The sequence below is a fragment of the Capsicum annuum genome, chromosome 3 (genome assembly GCF_002878395.1).
Source record: "Capsicum annuum cultivar UCD-10X-F1 chromosome 3, UCD10Xv1.1, whole genome shotgun sequence".
In the NCBI taxonomy this organism is placed as follows: domain Eukaryota; kingdom Viridiplantae; phylum Streptophyta; class Magnoliopsida; order Solanales; family Solanaceae; genus Capsicum; species Capsicum annuum.
Genome location: NC_061113.1, coordinates 114,018,674 through 114,039,184, shown reverse-complemented (window position 1 = coordinate 114,039,184; position 20,511 = coordinate 114,018,674). Strand labels below are relative to the sequence as shown.

At 36.9% G+C, this 20,511-nt stretch overlaps 1 protein-coding gene across 5 annotated transcripts in view; it reads right to left on the bottom strand.

Moving 5' to 3' along the window:
• LOC107853072 (general negative regulator of transcription subunit 3) overlaps positions 1 to 20,511 on the bottom strand; it is a 76,135-nt gene that overhangs the window by 36,533 nt on the left and 19,091 nt on the right. For 3 of the 5 annotated variants that reach the window (XM_047408242.1, XM_047408240.1, XM_016698086.2), the window contains exons 5-8: positions 16,102 to 16,191; positions 15,858 to 16,016; positions 15,514 to 15,624; positions 3,349 to 3,417 (exon numbers count right to left, since the gene is read on the bottom strand). In XM_047408242.1, coding sequence (XP_047264198.1) covers positions 3,349 to 3,417; positions 15,514 to 15,624; positions 15,858 to 16,016; positions 16,102 to 16,191 — 429 coding nt within the window. The remainder of the gene's footprint in view (positions 1 to 3,348; positions 3,418 to 15,513; positions 15,625 to 15,857; positions 16,017 to 16,101; positions 16,192 to 20,511) is intronic. The other 2 variants (XM_047408241.1, XM_016698087.2) reach the window with 1 other exon arrangement.

Genomic DNA, 20,511 nt, shown 5'->3' with positions numbered 1-20,511 from the left:
CCTGCAAAGTACCTTCTGGTTGCATACTTTATAGTACAAATATCTTTTAATGATAAAAAAGCACATGTCTAAATTATGATTTCACCTATCATTTGTTTTGATTTTAAGAAGGCGAAATGGTCTATTGGACCCTTTTACTTGTATGAGTTTGTATTCTGGACCCTCCTACTCAACCTTTTGTCAATTGAATCCCTAGACTCAACAAAACTCAATATTTTAAATCCATCTTATCATTTACTGAGCCTATGCGGCATTAAAATGGCTGAGTTGGATATGTCGCGTGTAGTCACTCGTGTAGGAGCAAGTGAAACAACATATTTATATTAAAATAATATTAAAATTATAAAAAAAAATTAAAGAAAAAAAAATACGAAACTCCCGCCCCCCTCAACCCACCAACCACCTCTCCACCACCCCCCCCCCCCCCCCCCCCCACCTTTTTCTTCCCCGTACCCTACTGTTCATATTCTTCACCCCACCGCACCCAACTCTCTCTCCCTTTCTCCACAGTAACAATGACTGGGAAAAAAAAAACACAAAATTAGTTTGTTTTCGATAATCCAAACACCCTTTCTGTTTCTCTATTCCTTTTCTCCATCACTTTAAAGCAAAAAACTCACTGATTTTTTTTTCAATAAAAAAAGTTTAACATTCCTTTCACGATTGAAAAACATTAAAGACATCGGCATTCAAACTAACTCATCCATGGCCAACAACAACAACATACCCAGTTTATTCCCACATAGTGGGGTCTGGGGAGGGTAGAGTGTACGCAAACCATACTACTACCTCAGGTGAAATAGAGAGGTTGTTTCCGATAGACCCCCGGCTTAGAACTGATAACAGTATAACAAGCACAAAAGCTAAGTGCTAACTCATCCATGGCCATTGGTTAATTTTTCTTTTTGTCTTTGTCAGACTTGTGATTTTTGTCTTTATGACTAAATTTTGAAACAAAATTTCATGACAAAGTACCTGGTCAACTGTGTTGTAAGAGGCGCTCGCCACGTCGCCAATGGCAAATGGCGAGGCGAGGCCTGGTCGCCTCTTCAGGTCATGGCGTTGCGAAAATCAAAAGGCATCGCCTTTGCGAGAAAGGCGACATGGCGAGGCGAGGCAGCGAAGCGACAATGGCGTCGCCTTTTAATTATTTTTTTTTAAATTAGGATTTTCGGTATATAAACTAATTTTAGGGTTTATTTACACATTTTTGCTCTACCAACTTGCTCAGTGATGACTGCGGCTGCTACCATCCATCTCACAAATTTGATTCTGGCGACCGGCGACTACTCCAGCGACATACACTGGCGACTTCAGTAAGCAGTGAGCCAGTGAACTATTGATTTCTATTTTTTTTTCTTCCTTCTTCTTCTTCTTAATCCAGCAATTAGGCTTGTACTTTGGTGCTTTTTTTTTCTTCCTTATTTCTCTTCTTCTTCTATTTTCCTTCCACTGTATTCTGTAACAGTGAACTTGTCTTAATGATTTAAACACTGTTACTGTAACAGTAAGCTTGTGCCTTGTAGTCTTATTATGTAATTTCTTTTTTAATAACTTATATAGAATTCAATTAACATAGTATGATAGTAATATACTAATTAAATGACTTGATGTCTTGATTATTAACAGTTATTTCAATTTCAATGGCATCTCAATAAACTTTAAGGTTTTAGTATTACTTGTTTTATGGATAATGGATTGTTGAGTCATTCAAGTTCTAGACTTTTAGTATCTATCTACTATCTATTTGTAATTCTTGACTTGAAATATTTCCAAATATATTAGTGTTATTGAAATTTTGATCATTTATATATTATTTTAATTTTTTTATATCAATTGTCGTTGTACATTCAAAAGGCGCTCGCTCGCCGCTCGCCTCGCCGCGTGGCGAGGCAGGACCTTGTCGCCTTTCGCCGTCCAAAACACTTGGTCAACATCACTCTCTCATTCAGCTGCTCCATTTGCCACAAATCGGGCATGACCCGACCCAATGACATTTCCTACATGACCCATTGAGGACCAGATCTGTCTTATTGGAAGCCCCAAAATAATAATATTTTAATTTATTATTTTGTTTTTTTATATAATATTATTGATTAGTAATTTAAAAAGTAATTAATGAATATACTTATGACGTGACATTAATTTATGTGACGTGGATATGACGTGTAATTAATTTTAAGGCGAGTGAATCACACACATGGTAGAAGGGGTTTAAAATCTTGTGTTTTGATGGGTTAAAGGGTTCAGATGACAAAAGACTAAGTAGAAGTGTTCACTTTACCAACTCAAACAAGTAAAAGAGTCCAGTAGACCATCTCGCCTTTTAAGAATCGTTGTATTTTTCTCAAATTTCTCAATCAATTTTGTCAAAGTACCCAAAATCGATGGACCATAACCAGTACGGATCCCACACCCAAGTCGTGTCGACGCGGGTGTAAGTGAAGTGTTTACGGAACTTAGCCTTGTACTACTTGTAAATGGAATTCTCATCAATAAAATTGTTGCTTTCTCAGAACAATCCTCCCTTAAAATGAAAGAGGTCGAACTTTTAAAAACTCAATACAAGAGAAGGTGCACCGACAGTTGAGCTTCTAAAAAGTTCAATCATTAACCAAAATTCTTCCATCGGAAATAAGCTACAGTTGTATGAATTGATACACCTAATGTTGTAAGCTAACTAGTTTTCCAATAGTTACTCGGTGGAGAAAACCTAGATGAAGCAAGAAACTTTCATGAAAAAAAACGGACACCGTATCTCTTCACAATGGAAGTGGTTAAGCTGCTTTTCTTTCATGTTGTATTAGCCTGAAATAAGTTGTTTAACAGATGCAACATTTTCTTTCCAACCCATTACCATGACAAATAAAATGATTCATCCTATTTTTATTAAATGGAAAAAGATGGATATAATGCGAATTATTTCTGAAAAATTATTCTCCACTTATATTCAAAGATTAATAGAAGAATTGCGCTCATAATCCTAATTATATTTGAAATTTTTCCAAAGGACATCCATTGCACTAAGCATCTAATGAAATAAAACTTCTAAGCAGTGAATGACAAAATTGGAACAAATGCAGGAGAGGAAAATCAATTCAAAAATGCATATAAAAACAAAACAAAGAGTACCAAGTTATCAATTCTACATGATAAAAATTACTTTATCAAGCTTCAAGAAAATAGCTAAAAGTCAGAAAAATATTTCTAGATTTCCAAATAAACACCCCGCCTATGCTAGTAGCACTCGAAGAAAAGATGTGTAACAGAGTATGGTCAAATCTTCCCATCTAACAAATCCCAAATGGCCAAAGGGGAAAAGAAAAAGGAAAGAGAAGTAAACCATACCGATGCTTGCGCAGGTGAAGAGACCAGAGAAGTTTTCACACTCAAAACCGCACCGGCAACAGTGACTCCCTGGAAAATCAAAAAAAGGTTACAGCTTCTGCAAAGGCTGCATGGCCCCATCCCTACATAGATGGGCAAAGAGTTCATTTCCTCTACTAGAATAACAAAAGACACCAGAAAACGGAACTGCTACTTGAATAAACTACAATTACGTCTCTATCCCAAATAACTCGTGGCTGCCAAGGTGAATCACATATACTTTTTTTTTTTTGATAACCAGATGAATCACATATGTATGTCACTTTATTCAGTCTCAACTCATTCCAATAGTGGTAAATATTTACCTTTTAATGACTTGAAGTTTCTCAAAAAACTGAAGGTCATCCAAATTTCTCACTTATCTATACTCAGACTTAATAACAACAACTAAGCCAAAAGCCCAGGTAGTTGGTATAGCTTATAAAGAACCTTTGCTTATATTGTGAAATGTTCTTAGTTAAGTTCCTATTTGCTCAAGAGATTTAAGGAGACAACTTCTATATATGTAATTTTGGCTACCTCGTTCTTCCTTTTATAATAATAGATAAAGTAAGCTTTAGGGGCTTTACAGCTCCAACTTAGTCAAAGAGTTCCACAATCTATGCTGCCAGATCCTTCATAGTCTTTTCCGGAATTGCGTCATCCAACATAATTTGGGTTTGGCGTACTTCAAGCAAGATATTATGTGCTTTCCGGACACCCCTTGATAAAAATTTGCACATTTACCGTAAACACGATTTATGTACCTGAGATAAACATAAGTCTTATATTTGCTATATGTTCAGTCTTTTACTAAGAAAATATCCCTTTGGAAAAACACAGATTCCAAGATAATTTTTGCGAAGCCCCTTCAGGGTTTCTGAACTCCTCTCCGGTGGTTTTACACCACCGGAGCCGATCCCTTCTGTTCTAACCTCTTTTTCTCCATCTTTTTCCATCTCCGAGATGGACAATATTCTTTTGTATGGGGAGTAAGTCATGATCTCACAACATCCTTCTCTGAGACAGGATACTGGTATGATTGGGTGGAGAGTACGAAACCCTCAATGAGAAGGATGACTCTGAGCAAGGGGTCCCTTTTATGGCTTTGTAAGAGATTTCGCGAAGCTACTGACAACAAAGGAAAGAGCTTTAAGTCGTGGAGATGTAGGGATGCATCTACTTTCATTTATTGCAACCAAAAGTTCAATAAATATGGTACATTTATCTCAGTTGTAGCAGTCAAAGGTCACAATAGAACTATTATTATCATCCCAAAAAACAATGGGGGAGACTCGCTGAAAAAATTGAGGACTTCATTAATGCTATCTCAAGTACAAAGGAGGAAACTACTACATCTGGAGGCTTAATCAGTAAAGCTTTTACCGGAAAAAGGAACTACAACGGAGCAATTAAAAGTATCAAATGGGACCAGCAAATACAAAACAAGCCTCTAGAGGAGAATCGCCCTCGGGGGGATTATGCTCTGTTACGCAGATGTTTGATAGGTCGATTCACCGGTGGAGAAGAAGCCCCTACCCGAAACAATGTGAGGAGGTGGGCTAACCAAACATGGAAAGGAATTCTTAATCTCCAGGTGTATGACATGAATGGCTTCCTCTTCCTGTTCGAGTTTCATTCGAGAAGAGACGCGGAATAAATTCTCATGGGTGATTGGCGAAAACAAGGTCAAAAACTCAACTTGGAGTGGTGGTCGCCGATAAAAGGTGCGGTGCCGGAATCTTTCAGGTTCGAGTGGCTCTGGATCAGAGTGTTGGGTCTTCCCCTTCACTTGTGGAACTCAATGACGATGAGAGAAATCGGCGACAAATGTGGAGGTTGGCTAGAGAACGAGAACGAGACAAGTTAAAAAACCACCTGAGATAGGCAAGGATTAGGGTACAGGGACCAAGGGAAAAAATTTCGACGACTGTCGAAGTGGTCGACGGTGAGTTTATATATTCCCTTCCAATATGGTGTGAGTTGTTGGGGATTTACCGGAAAAGGCACGTGAAGAAGACGACTGCTGAAGATATGGTGGTTCCAGATTGTCGTCCGATTTAGAGCTTTGACCAACGGTCAGAAGCTATACATAAAAACAGGGAATATGCAGACAGAAAGTAATAGCAGAGTTCGATGTATACAAGGAAGAGGAAATCTTAGCGGGCGGTGTCACGTGGCTAGGCATGTGCCTGATTTGAATTCTCAAGTTGACTGTGCGGGCCCCAGTATTCTCACGTGAAGTTGAATCATGTGGGACTTATGAATGAAGTTTTCCTAATAGTAACTCTATTGGGCTCACTAAAGCAAAAGCCCAATTCAACCTCAACAGAATTTAGAGAGCTCCCTCGATCAACAAATCAATCAGGCCCAAGTTACTTTAGAAGGTCATTCACAGAACCTTTTACATAGGTTATTCAAGTGACTAAATATTCTGAAGACTGCAATTTTGTAAACTTCGATGGATAGAAAGAAATTGAGCTCTGCATGGGGAAAATATGAAGGTGGAAGTTGGTTGGGGAAGAAGAAAAAGGAGGAGCAACCAGGAAAATCAATGGAAAAAAAGAACTTTGCAAGTCAGAAAGCTTACTCAAGCAAAAAACAGAGAATAGAGGAGGTGATGGACTACTCTGATGCCTTGGTGGTCATGTATGCAGAATCAGATCCTGTCCCAATACAAATTGCCAACAGCTTTCAAGAGGAAGATATTGAAGCTAATGCTACTGGTTCCAAATGAACATGATAAGTTTGAGTCAAATATTTGGAGTTGATCTTAAGGGGTGCAGAAAAGAAGCATATGCTTTGGTGGTGAAGCTGGATCAGAGGAGAGAAATGGGAGGACCAGAAGGTCAACAGTGCTAATAGTATAGTCCCAAAAGAAGTCATGAACTTATTTTTCGACATGAAATTTAAAGACGGAGAGACAAGATCCAGCGGGAGAATTCTCTCTCTGAAACAACAATGAGAGTTAAAATTCATTCTTGGAATGTTTGGGGTTTAAATGGGGAGAGCAAGAGGGAGGTTGTGAGAAATCTATTGAAACAGTGGGGGGCTGATGTAATAGTTTTGGTCGAAACTAAACTAGAGGCAACAATAGACATTCTGCAAAGCATCTGGAGTAATAGGTGGGTGGGGGTTCTAAAGAAGGAGGCTTAGGGAAGTAGTGGGGCAATCATAATTTAATAGGATAGGAGAATCTGGAATGGGGAATTGATTCTGGACGGAAGCCAATGCATAACTGGGAGATTCTCTGGGATCAATGATGGTTTTAACTGGTACATCACAGCAATCTATGCAAGCAGCAATAGAATAACCAGAAGAGTGATATGGCAGCAGCTAATAAACTGAAGAATAACATTGCTGGCCCATGGGTAGTTTGCGGGGATTTTAATGTCACACAGTAACCTCCCCCCGCCCCGGAAAGAACAAATTGTCACAGATTAACTAGTGTCCTGGTAGAGTTCTCTTCCTGCATTGAAAATTTAGAGATGGTGGACCCTCCTTTACTTGGAGGATCCTTCACATGGAAAAGATGGGAGGAACACAGGTGTGCTTCCAGAATCGACAGATTTCTTCACTGTGTGGAGTGGTGTGTGTGTGGAGGGGGGATTTTACTCAGATTAGTCAGACTTGTCTTCCTACGATCGCTTCTGATCATAATCCTAAAGTTCCGTCTTGTGGAGATGAAGGGTGGACAAAGTCTTACTTTAAATTTGAGACATGGTGGTTAGAAGTGGAAGGTTTCAAAGAGAAAGTCAAAGAATGGTGGGAGTCTTTTAATGTAAATGGTAGACCTCGTTATATTTTGGCTGAAAAACTGAAAATGTTGAAAGTGAAACTAAAAGAATGGAGCAAGAACAAGGGCAATTGGAAACAAAAGAAGGAAGATATTCTCAATTAAATCTCAAGTTGGGAAGAAATTCAACAGAGGCCACTCACTTATGATGAACTGATACAGAAGAGAGACTTGGGTATGGAGTTTAAAGAAGTGGCAAAAAAGGAAGAGATAGCATGGAAGCAAAGATCTAGAAAACCAACGACCAAAACAAGGGGACAATAAAATTTAAGAGAGAGCATGGAAGCAGAGATCTAGAATCCAATGGCCAAAACAAGGGGACAATAACAATAATTTTTTCCATAGAATTGCAACCTCACATAAAAAGGTACAATTTAATGGAACAACTGGAGGTGGAGGGAGTTATCACTAAAGATCAGACCAAGATTAAAGAGTCAGTACAGAAATTCTATCAAGATTTATACTGGAGACCTGATTTGAGATTGCTGAATGAACCAAGGATCACTGATGAAGAGCATGTGAGGTTACAGAGACCTTTTAAGGGTGAAGAAATTTTGGAGTGCTTAAACCAGTGTGCAAAGGAGAAAGCACCTGGACCTGATGGATATCCAATGGTTTTCTTCCAAACTTTCTGGGCTCTTTTGATGGAAGACATTATCAAAACAGCCCAGTTTTTCCATTCCAATCATGCCTTCAAGAAGAGCTTTAATGCTACTTTTGCCCTAATTCCAAAGAAACCTGGAGCCTCAAATTGGAAGGATTTCAGACCAATCAGTCTAGTACGGGCTGTTTACAAGATCATTGCTATGTTGTTGGCTGAAAGATTAGAAAAGGTAGTGTGAAAATTGATTAACAAACATCAGATGGCTTTTGTGAAGGGGAGAAAAATAATGGATGCAGCATTCAATGTAAGTGAATGCATTGATTCCAGAATAAAGGAGGGAAGTCCCGGTGCAATGTGCAAATTAGATATACAAAAAGCTTACGACCATGTAAATTGGTCATTCCTTCTGAATACTCTCAGGCAGATGGGGTTTGGGTGCAGATGGCTGAAGTGGATCGAGGCTTGCATTAAAACTGTGAAGTTCTCTGTTCTTGTGAATGGAGAACCTGTGGGTTTTTTTGAATCAGAAAAGGGTTGAGACAAGGTGACACTCTTTCCCCTTTTCGGTTATCCTGGCAATGGAGGAATTTGATGATGAGAATTACAGCACAAAACAGGTGGATCAGAGGTTTTAAAGTAGGAGCAGATTTGTTATATTGGGGTGATTTTGGTTTTGTTTGAAATTGTGTCCGGATTGAAAACAAATTGGGGATCTTTTTCCGGTGAATAAGGTTCCGCAGATTCAACAGTTGGCAGGCATTCTTGGGTGTAGGGTGGAGCAATTGCCTACCACCTATTTGGGCATGCCATTGGGAAGCAAACACAAAGCCTTGGATATCAGAGATGGCATTTTGGAGAAAACTGAAAAGAAGTTGTCTAGATAGAAGGCTCAGTATCTTTCTGGGGGGGGTGGGTGGGAATGGATTCTTATAAATTTTTGTTCTTGATTACTTGCTTACCTATGTGATGTCCTTATTCCCAATCCCAGTTAAGGTGGTAAAAAAATTAGAGAAGTTAAGGAGGAAATACTTATGGCAAGAGAACAAAGAAGATAAAGGCTATAGTTTAGTAAACTGGAAAGATAAAGGCTATAGAGTTTAGTAAACTGGAAAACTGCACTTCTCAACAAATATAGAGGGGGTTTTGGGCATCAAAAACTTGAGACTACAGAATGAAAGCCTTTCGAAGAAATGGCTCTGGAGACACTGAGGAGGGGGAAGCTTTTTGGAAGAAGGTGATAACCAAGTATGGTGAGCTTAACCCTTGGTGTACAGAGACCACATTAGAACCATATGGTGTGGGAGTATGGAGAACAATTAGAAATCTATGGCCACAATTGGAGGAAAATTCGTACATAAAAGTGGGAAATGGTAGTAAAACCAAATTTTGGAAGGATGCTTAGATAGAACAGTCCCCCCTTAGAGATCTATTCCCAGATTTATTTAGAATTTCTGCAAATCCTGATGCAAATGTAAGTGATTGCTGAACAGAACAAAGGTGGGACATGACTTTTAGAAGGCTATTAAAAGATTGGGAGGTAGATAAGGCGGCAGAATTACTGGGGAAACTTGGTGGAGTAAGTATCAACACCACTGCCACAGACAAATTGTGGTAGAAGCATAGCAAAGATGGCCTTTTCCCAGTTGGTAGTGCTTATAGGAAGCATGCAGGTTATGGATGGGGGTCGTAAGTGTCACTGGAAATACTTTTGGAATAGTGACATACCTACAAAAGTGAAATGCTTCACTTGGCTAGTGATTAAGAGGGCTTGCTTGACACGGGAAGTACTTCAGAGAAAGGGCAGACACCTAGTTCCTAGATACTTTTTGTGCAATTTGACAGGGGAAACAAATAATCACCTCTTTTTGCATTGCAAGTTCACTGCTCAAGTCTGTAATTTGTTTCTCAATACCACAAGCTTAAAATGGACAATGCCAGAGCATACTTCAGATCTGTTGAGTTGCGGGGTTAGGAGAGGAGGCAGCAACAGTCAAAAGAGATGGTGGAAGCTAATACCATCATGCATATGTTGGTCAGTGTGGAAGGAAAGAAATGATAGATATTTTGAAGATAGATCCAATTTCATACATAAGGTTAATTGGAATTGTTTGGTATCTTTACTTTTTTGGTGTAAAGAGCTTTGTATAGTAGATGTAGATCAGATTATAGACCTGATAGGAAAGCCTGCAATTGACACTTTTTGGAGGTGGCCAGCATTAGATATGCTGAGGAATAAAATACTTACCAGTTTCAAAAAAGAAAAAAAAAACCTCGGTGTGGTGTGGGATTCACACTAGATTTTGTCAGTCTATCTTGGATGCTTTGGACTAAACCTATTGCCAAGAAATATAGAATAATCTCATATATATCCACATAAAGTACCAAGATCACTTTGCTTTCATCCAACACAACTTATAAATAAAACATTTAAGTGTTTACAGCGACTTTAAATTTTACCAAAAATACTTGTTTGCTACCGCAAATACTTTTTGCTATCTAGTTATTAAAGACAATTATTTCAAGCACAAATGATTTTCGCTTCTAGTCATTAACGAAGCTCAAGAAGCATAAATAGAGAATGATATAACCAATTTTTTTAACAAAAAATAAGTACTATTCTGTTCAGATTATTATATGATATATTAGCAATTTGTAATTACATAGACATATTTCGTTTAACTTAATTAAGAATTTTGGATTTAAATCACCTTTAAATCCCAAAAAAAAAGTTACTTCTCCAACAATTTTAAATAACTAATAGGCATGTATATTATTCTTAAATTCTTAAATATTTATTAGTAGTAAATTAGCACCCGTATCTGCACTCGGATACATATGCTCGAATCTCAAAATTCACATGATGGCAAATCCAGCCTTTTGATCGACACTCGTTTGAGATACTTGCATTGCGTCCGAGCAACATAGGTTTGCCCTTTGAATTTATTAAGTTGCTGAATATGAGATCCTCATAGTAGGTTGAATCAAGATCCAGATGGTCAGACTTACTATACTGTGAAAAACGACAATAGGTATGGCCGATTTCTAGAAACAAAGAGAACACAAGACTGAAGAACCTATCAACTAAAATAATGATGGAAGTAGGCCAACTGAGGGCTATGGCAGCACAACATGATTGGAATTTGGATACCCATTGAACTCCTAATGTCACAGAGGGGATGAAGAAAAAAGATGTTGAAGTAGATAGAAGGCAGCATCAATCTTTTCCACTTCCGGAGATAACAAACACACACGTTATAGAGACCAATCGGTCTTAATGCAAAATCCAAATCTACTAAGAATTTAAGAGATAATAAAAGACCAATGATGGGATCTTTGTAAACATGCCAAATAACTCACAACCCAAAGAAAAAAAATGGGGGACCCAGCACAATCATAGCAAATGTCGCAAACGATTGTAGACAGTAAAATTAATTCTATGCCCGACCCAAGCCGATTGCTCTTTAGGGTTAGATGAAGAAGTCTAGCAAATCAAAGGAGGAGGATCTCCCGTAAACCCAAATTCCAATGGAGATAGAATTCAAAGCAGCCCTCTTTTGAGAAAACCTAATTATCAAAGTGACCAGCAAAGAGGAACTTCAATAGGATCTGATAGTGTTCCAAGATGATAACTAAATGTGGATGAATTGAGTTCATGACCTAGCAATGAATCAAGAGACGGAAATAGCATAGAAAAATGATAGAGGAGATTCCAAAGCAATAAGGACCCAATCAAACATCAAGGACATAGGCTGATTAGCATACATTGTGGAAATGATGATGTTATTGTCACAAGCAGAGACAACGTTTAATATCCACTACAAGAAGCGAAATTAAACAAAGAAGTTTCGAGATAGGAGATGAGAAATGTAGTGAGATCAAGCGAAGTAGCATAGAACCAGGAGTACAAACCATGGTGAAACTCATGCTTAAAATTTGAAAGATTTAACGGAAATGGTTAGTGTATAGGGCTGTATTCTCGCTAAATCATGGGAAAAGATGTGCAACCAAAAATTGAAAAGCTAAAGTCCAAGGTAAATTATAGGGATTCTCCCAGGACAGGAGCAAGAAGGATATAATTGTTGAAGTACAAAGATAATTACTTGGAATGGAAGGAGCAGCAAGAGCATGAACAAACACAAGATCATTGGTGAACGCATATGTACCCACAGTAAGTCCCCTCGACCTCCATTTAAAAGTTAGAAAGAAAACATACACACTAATCTCAAAATCATATTTCTCTTGGCAATCAATAAAATCTTAATATAATGGTAAATCATCACAAAATCTCTTTAGAAAAGATTTGTCTAGTGACTTAATTATAAAGATTTGTAGTATAGTCTCAGATAAGTAGTATAGTCTACTAAGCTAAATAGTTTAAGCATTAAGTAATAAGTTGGGTATATGACCATTGCATCCCTTTTCAAATTGGTCAAATAATAAACTTAAAGTTAATAATAACTACTACACTTTCCATTTGAAATGTTTGGAAATAGAATACTTTGGAACATATTATATAAGAAAATTCTTGTCAAAACACTCTGAAGAGACACTTTATGTTTTCGAAGTTTTAAAAGGTCGATTTTAAGGGGGAAAAAACAGAGTTGTTACTTCTTATTTCGAGAGATCCAGATTTGTTCGACTTCTACACTGTTTCTCTGCAAGGGTTTTCAACGATTCTTCTTTTCCTTCGGGTAAGATTTACTCAAATCCTTCTTATTTCTGGGTAAATGATTGCGGAGAGTTGATATGAAGGCAGAAGTTTTATGGAGAGAGTGATCATGGCGAAATGAAAGAGGGATGGAGAATAAAAGTGATCACTATATCTTTCAGGTATGGTGTGTGGAGTAATATAATGAACAGGAGGGGATGCTTTTGATTATAACATTACTTTAGGGTTGGGGAGGGAGCCGAGTTAGTTTTTGGGGACAAAAGTGGTGTGGGAATAGGATGAATTCCTCGAATTGTACAGGGTTTCATGCCCAAGGGAATTATTTGTTCAGCAAGTTAGGGGGACACAAGGGGGTGGAACTTTTTAGGATTTGAGGTTAAGGAGGAATTTCCCGGACTGGGAGCTGACCAAGCTACAGAGATTGCAAGATTTACTCCAAAAGCAAGGCAAGTCAGTCAACAAACCCGATGCTTTGTGCTGGAGTTGGGACTAACAAAGTGTTTTGTCAAGTCCTTATATGGTGTGGTATGGATAGCAAAGGTGATGAGGATTGCGGAAGGTGCGCTTCTTCATGTGATACTACTACAGTAGTTTTGACGGCAGAGTACCTTAAGAAGCGAAAGGTTGTCTACATGAGCTGGGTGTCTCCTATGTAGTGTTATGAAAAGCAAAAAGTGCAAACAGATCCTAAGGTCTATTGGGGCTTTAAGAGCAAAGCACAAATAAAGCATGGCTTTAATGAAAAAAGGCGCAAATATATATATTCTAAAACTAATAATGAAAAGCATGAATGACAAATATATGACCAAAGAAATTAAAAACAAATTATGTCTTTAGATAAAGTCAAATATCAATTATTTAATGTCGCCTCTTTAGAAGAGGCTCACTGGAATTTGAAAAGGAAAAATGTCTTTAGAACCTTGATGACAACTCTGAAGAGCACATTAAGCAAGACAAAGTGCTCAACACGTTGTGAGCCTCACTATAGGGCTTAAGGGCGCTTTAAGCACCTTTAACAGCATTGTTCCCATGTAAGGAGACTAGCGAGGACGTGAATCATATTTTGTCACATTGCAAATTAGCCACGAGGTTAATGGCAAACATGTTTACATGGTTTGGCATCAACGGGATAATGCCAAGATCCGCTAAGGAGTTGATGTTCAGCCGAAAGAGTGAAGCTAGGAGAAGAAGGCACAAGGCATTGAATGTTACTCCTCTAGCTCTAATGTGGGTCATTTGGAATTTGGAAAGAGGGAAATAGAAAGTTTTTGAAGGGGGGGAGATGAGCTTTGCTCAATTAAGGAGCAGTCTTCAATCCCTTATTTTCTTTTACCCCCAAAACCACATGTTCTACTAGCTATACATATACTTAAAAAAAATTATTAATGTGGAGCTTATGTTTCAAAGCAAATGTCTCCTTTGAAAAGGTAGAGATGAGCCTTTGCTTAATTGTACTAGATATACATGTACTAAATAAGTAATGTGGAGTTTATGTTTCAATGCAAATGGTGTATCAGTTATGTTTCATACCACCCCTTACTTTTAGACCCATCTAACTTCTTATATTCGTTGTGATCACTCTTTATCCAACCTTTTCATCGCTAGAATGAACAAAACACTCTATCACAACCAGCAGCTATAGATAATGTTGCATAGACATCAATTATCTGCCACGAAAATGATCATTGTCTTTTTTATCCTAGTGAGCACCAAAATTATCCGCCACCATCAACATGTGTCATATCTCATTTGAACACTTTCTAGCATCAAGTTCTTGGACCTCCACCCCACAATTCTAAATATCTTGTCAAGTATATTGCCCCCATCATGCTTTCCACTATCCGTAACAAATAGATAACGCCATCCCCAGATTCCATGGACAAAGTGGAATGTTATTGCATGACGAGCATTCTAAAGTAAATTGTACATTGTTGACTTGAATGTGATTTTTTTGATCCAGAGTGACAGAAGTCTATCATCGAATAGAAGGTGAGGATTTATAGGTTTAATATCTTTTGATAAGATGATTTATAGGTTAAAAGAAGAAATCAAAATGGCCCCTAACATATAACGGTGCGAGTATTTAGTCCTTGATGTATACTATGAACACAAATGATCTGTAATATTTATTAAACATGGACAATGTTAGTCCAATCTATAAATATGACAGAAAATATTTAAGTCTTGTTAAGCTTGACCAATATTAAGAAGTATAGCTCAATTGAATTCCTCAGCTTACTATCAACGATAAAAAACCCTCAGCCCGTCGAGATCTACAAATCACGAACAAAAACCCTAATCTGCAAAATCTTCCCTCGAGCCCGTAGAAATTCCTAAGATACATCCAAAACTGATCGTCCATTGTCGAAGATAATAGAAACAAATAGTAAATTTACATACACAGAAGGGGCATCGGCCACATTCACCAATCAATGCTTAATTCAATTGGGGGCAGCCAATTAATAAGCCAGCAAAAAACTTCAGGTTAAAAGATTTAAAGCAACTCGTGGGTAAGGGCTCACATCATATGCGCTTCTTATACCTATCAATTAATATTTCATGTTTCCCAGAATTTAGCATATTGAAAATCTCATGCTCAACGTAGAAGAAAACACCCAATTTTCGAAACGAAAATCCAGCACATCAAGAAATCTCACATAAGCAGTAAATGCACAGCTGATCAACGTCTTTGATAACCAAGCACAACAATGCAAACCGTTCGACTTTGGACTGATTTGCGACTAAAATGATAGCGATGATACAAAGTTTTTGTGTTTGTCACTTCGCTCTTATCAGGCTAATTTGAGTGCTTCTTACATTTGCTTAACAAGTCTTTTGTGTTTTCCTTTAGTTTTAGGGTTTTGGCCTAAACATTAAGAACAATTGAGCTCGGGAATGGTATGCATTGAAGATAAAAATGATCCTACACCCATACAATAGAACTAAGAAAACGACCAAGAATTATTTTGGTATAGCGAAAGGGAGAAATATATCAGCCAAAACATAAAAGATGAACGAAAATAAATAAGTTGAGCAGAAAAAGAAAGTAGAAGAAATGGCGATTTGGATGTATATTACCTTGACAAGACCAGGAGGACCGACAGTAACAAGATCTTCAAGAGACTCCACCTTATCTAGCGGTAAAGTGCTATAGAGCTCGTCAACATCACTGAATTCATCAAAATCCTCCTGCAAATATAGAGTCCAAGAAAATAGTAATATTGCATGCCAAAAAGATGTCATTACTCAAAGAGCAATCCTAAGAACACATCAGAAGTGAATAAACAGAAACAAGTGAAAAAAAGAGCAACCTAGCAGCACTCCAGAATTCCATTTAAATTAAGAGGTTAGAGTGATAATTATATTTGATTTCTTCAAAATAACCTACGCCAGACAAATAAGGAATAATCATTAATTTGTACAGGGTAATATACTTGATTACGTTCCACATAATCATCGAGGAAATCCTTGACGTCGTTGACTTGCTCAGGACTCAATTCATCATTATCCAGTAATCTTAAAATTAACTCTAACTTCATTATATGAGCCTTGTGCCGAGCAATGGATGTTTCCAAATGTACCTAGAGAAAACATAAAAAAGTAACCTTTAATCAATCACGATAAGCTGAATGCACAATACACACACTTAAATTTACATCCTCTTACCAATCTTGGGGGCCTTTGCTTCCCTTTTTTAACCGAGTGTCCTTCCAATTCAGCCTCAAAATTGTCAATTTGACTTTCGAGCTCCCCAACCTGCCCCAAAACAATTTCGTAAGTTATTAGAGCACCAAGATAAAACTATCAGAATTCCAAGAACTAGGATTTCAAGAGAAGTGTTGGAGGATGGGTAAGGTTTAGTAGATGAGACCATTGTGGAATTTCAAGAAACAAGGAGTTCGAGAATTTCCAATGCCCCTTTCATTACCCTTTTTTTTTGGGTGTAAACAGAAAGTTCCTTCTTGCTTAGAGGATTGGGTGGATTTTGTAGAGCTTCATATTTTGTAGAGTTTTGATCTTTTGGTAACCTATGTATACAACCGATTGGGTCATGTTTATGAATGAAAATAATTTTACAGGATCAAAAAAAAAAAATAACATTGTGACAAAGAAGGTAGGAGTGTCGTCTTTTTTTTTTTTTTTTTTTTGGGGATAATAGAAGACGTATTGGTCTGGAAGGAAACCTTTACAAGATTATCTCTAATTAGGTGCTTTCTAATAGACTAACGAAGGTTCTGGACCGGATAATGTCCACTTTTCAGCATGCTTTTATGGAAAGAAGACAAATACTAAATGCAGCTCTGGTGGCCAATGAAGTGGTTGACACCAATAAGAAGAAGGTTAGTTGGGTTTTACGTAAATTGGACCTTGAGAAAGCTTATTCACGAGAATTGGAAATACTTGGATTTCACTATGCCAGATGCTCTCTGTATTGGTGAACGAGAGTCCTTGCACCTTCTTTAGGAGTTCGAGGGGATTGAGACAATGGTTTATTCTCCCATGTTATTTATCTTGGTAATGGAAGCTTTGAGCAAAATGATGGACAGGGCGATAAGTGGAGGTCTTTTGAAGGGTTTTGCTGATTCTTTTAGAGAGCACAACAATGTGACAGATACATATCTTTTATTCACAAATGACACGTTGGCATTTTGTGATGCGAAAGAGTCCCGGCTAGATTATTTGTCTTAATTAAGATAGACTCTTACTTGGTCCCTAGTTGTGTCAGGCCTTAAGCTCAGAAAATGTGTAATTACTACGGCGGGAGTAGCGAATAATATTGAGGAGATGGCACAGGTGTTGAATTGCAAGGTGGGTGATTCACCTTTTACTTCTCTGGGACTATCTTTGGGTGCTTCTAGCAAAGACCTTGCAGCAGTGTGGAATCTGGTGATCAAAATAGTGGAGAAGCAGTTTAAGGATGGCAAAAGAGGTACTTGTCGAAAGGGGGGTAAAAAGTGTTGATCAAAAGCACTTTATCCATCATTCCTACGTATTTCATTTCACTTCGTAGTCTATAGAGAAGAGGTATGACTTTTTGCAACAGATGTGTAATGTGTGAAGAAGATTATGAAGATGTGAAGCATTTTTTATCCACTGCAAAATTCAACCCAGGGCACTCTTTTTTTATTTTGCTTGAAGTCAAATAGTGCATGCCAGAATCTCCTCAAGGCCTATAACAATGTTAGAATAAAATAGGACTACAAAAAGGTGACAAAAGGTTGTGGATCTTATCATATTTATATCATGATTTAGCACTTTTCACCGAAGATGCCTACTGAGTATCCATGATTTTGGTACTCATACTAAAATTTTACACCTTTTTGGTGTAGATTTGGGTACTTGTTACCGTCACAGATTCGTCGATGTTATGTAATTTCGGAGATTGGGTGAGCTCTTCGAATAAGAGTTACCCCTATTTCCTTTTATTCATATATATATATAATTCTAGTCTTTCATCCTCGAGATGGATTGTATTTGACTATACAGTAATCACTATTCATTTGTAGCATCTCTTGTACCAACATTAGTAGTCTTGTGATGGCTGCTGATTTCCTATCTATTTATTAGACCTTTTTGACTGTATAATTGCTATTTAAGTCTTTAAATTATTAATTTAAGGCTTTTAGGCCATTTTACACCAATTTAGCCCATTGCATCTTGCTATGGGTTATGCTCGGCGTAGATACTGGCTTGATATAATAGGTGTCATCATGACTCGTAAATTGGGTCATGACAAGGGGTTTCCAAAAATTACAAAGAAGACCTAAGCTCATTTCTTCAACCAAACACAATGAAGACCAACATTGATAGACCATCCAAGCAAGTTCTAGATGACATAATTAAGCACTAGAATTATTAAATAAAGACTCACCACACACAACATTGAAACTATTTAAGATGGAACACTTTCCTTTCATAAATAAGAACAAAAGGATTTATATTTAATAATCCAAGCTATCACCACCTAATGAGTTAAGATTCACAAAAAGAGTCAAAAATTAGTCACAAACATAATTTAGATTCCATGCAACTGATTTTTCCAAAATTCTTGGAGTGGTGTTCTTAATTCAATATTTTATAATGTAAGACTAACATTGTTAGTACAATAACAGAGACAATCCAATATTTTAACTTCAAAGTGGCAATAAATACAATGGTTACTCAGGCTTCACCAAATTTCTTTTAACCTCTCCTACTCAATCCCTACCACAAGGGTACTTATAAATCCCCAAAAGAATGCCAACAACTAAAATTGATGATTTTCCGTTAATAATGTCGTCACTCAATCCATCATTGGTAAAAGTCTCTTGAAAGCTTCTACAAAATCTAACTAATAAAAGTAAAGAAACTAGAAACAAATTAAAAACGAGAACCGACCAATCCAACAAACCATCATTTAAATAAAATCAACAAAAATAAGCCCAACAAAGACATAATCCCCATAATACACATCAAGATCAGAACTGGCACAATAGTTCAATCTAAACACATTTAGCCCAACAAGAGTGTAAAATAAAGTGTAACAATAATCAAAACCTGCAAGTAAACAAATATATCATCTTAAAAATTTAATAATATAGAATAAAGAATAGCAGGAGATAGGGACTTCATAAGTTTGTCTTATTCATTATTGTCGCTCTCAGTCTTATCATCAACAACATCATCATTAGACCAGAGGACTAAAGCATCATCATAAACATTTGACATCCTAATGGAAATGGCTCTTTATCCTTTAAAACCCTTTAGATCCCTTTCACACATCTTCCACATATGAGAGAAAAAATTATCTCTCTTCATTTTATTTTTTATCAACAAGGTGAATGAAAAACTAAACTACCCATGCAACATAACAAGATTGGTGTAGGTCTTTTCCAATCTTGAAAGTTGGGCCACCTACTTAATTTGTTATTCTAAATAATTCTCAAAGCTTTCTATAGATTATGTGATAGGCCCCACAAACATCTCGCCTAGTCCACATGGAAGTTAAAAAATTAAATCTATGGCCTGCCTCAACTCTTTTGTCAATACTTTAAATGATGATGTTACAGATGGCTTATGAAAATCAGACTTTATGTGTAGAAGAAGAACTTGATGAAAAATAAACTGTGAGTAATGGGAAATGAATCAATAAGCCACTTTTTAAACATCTCATTCAGCAATTTTTGGTCTTTAAGTAAGGCACGTTATTTGCCTCAGTATGAAAAACTAAAAAATATTGAGACTTTTTCCATCATCCCCAAAATTCTCCCTAGGCTCAATTATTTTGATTTTTATCTCATCAACAAAGTTCTATGTTAAAAAATAGTTGCCATAAAGTATGAGACTCTTTATTTCCGAATTTGTTCCTTTCTTATCATTCTCACTCAGAACTAAACAATTTGCTTCACAAATGACTTGATTGGATTTTTCTTGCAAACTCGAGTATCATTTCATTAGTTTCAACATCTTGCATTATTTACTGCTCAATTGTTTTACAAATCCGCATTTGCTCATGAAAATAAACCTTTACCTCTTTTTCATAAGGAATAACCTCAAAAGTATCATCATTGACCATTTGAAGTTTAGCATTACTTTCGTCATTTTTTCTTTAAACTTAGCATCCAACTTCCCATATCAATTTCATGTTTTTCCACCTCTTGACATTGTTCAATATGCAATGTGAAACATATATCCATCATTAAGAAGATTTCCTCACATTGTTTCCTAATGACTTCAAGTTGTTGAGCTTGATTCAATAGCCATTTTTTGGCTAAAATTTTATTTTTGTCAAGTTCTTCTTGTTCTCAATCAACACTTCTTGTTATCCATGTTTTGGACAACTTCATTATTCACATGCTTAAATCAGTCCCATTATTTTGTTAACACATGTCCACATGTTTCATTCTTCTCCTTGTCCTCTTAAACAACTTCTCAACTTTTTTCTTTTGTGAATTAATGATTTCTTCCACACAATTTTAATCTACTTCTTCTTGTAGAACCATTTCTTCACCTTCACAACATTCATTTTAGTCATTTAGTTATGTTGGCTCATTTTTTTGGCCTTAAGTATCTTATACAATAATGTCTTCTTGAGTA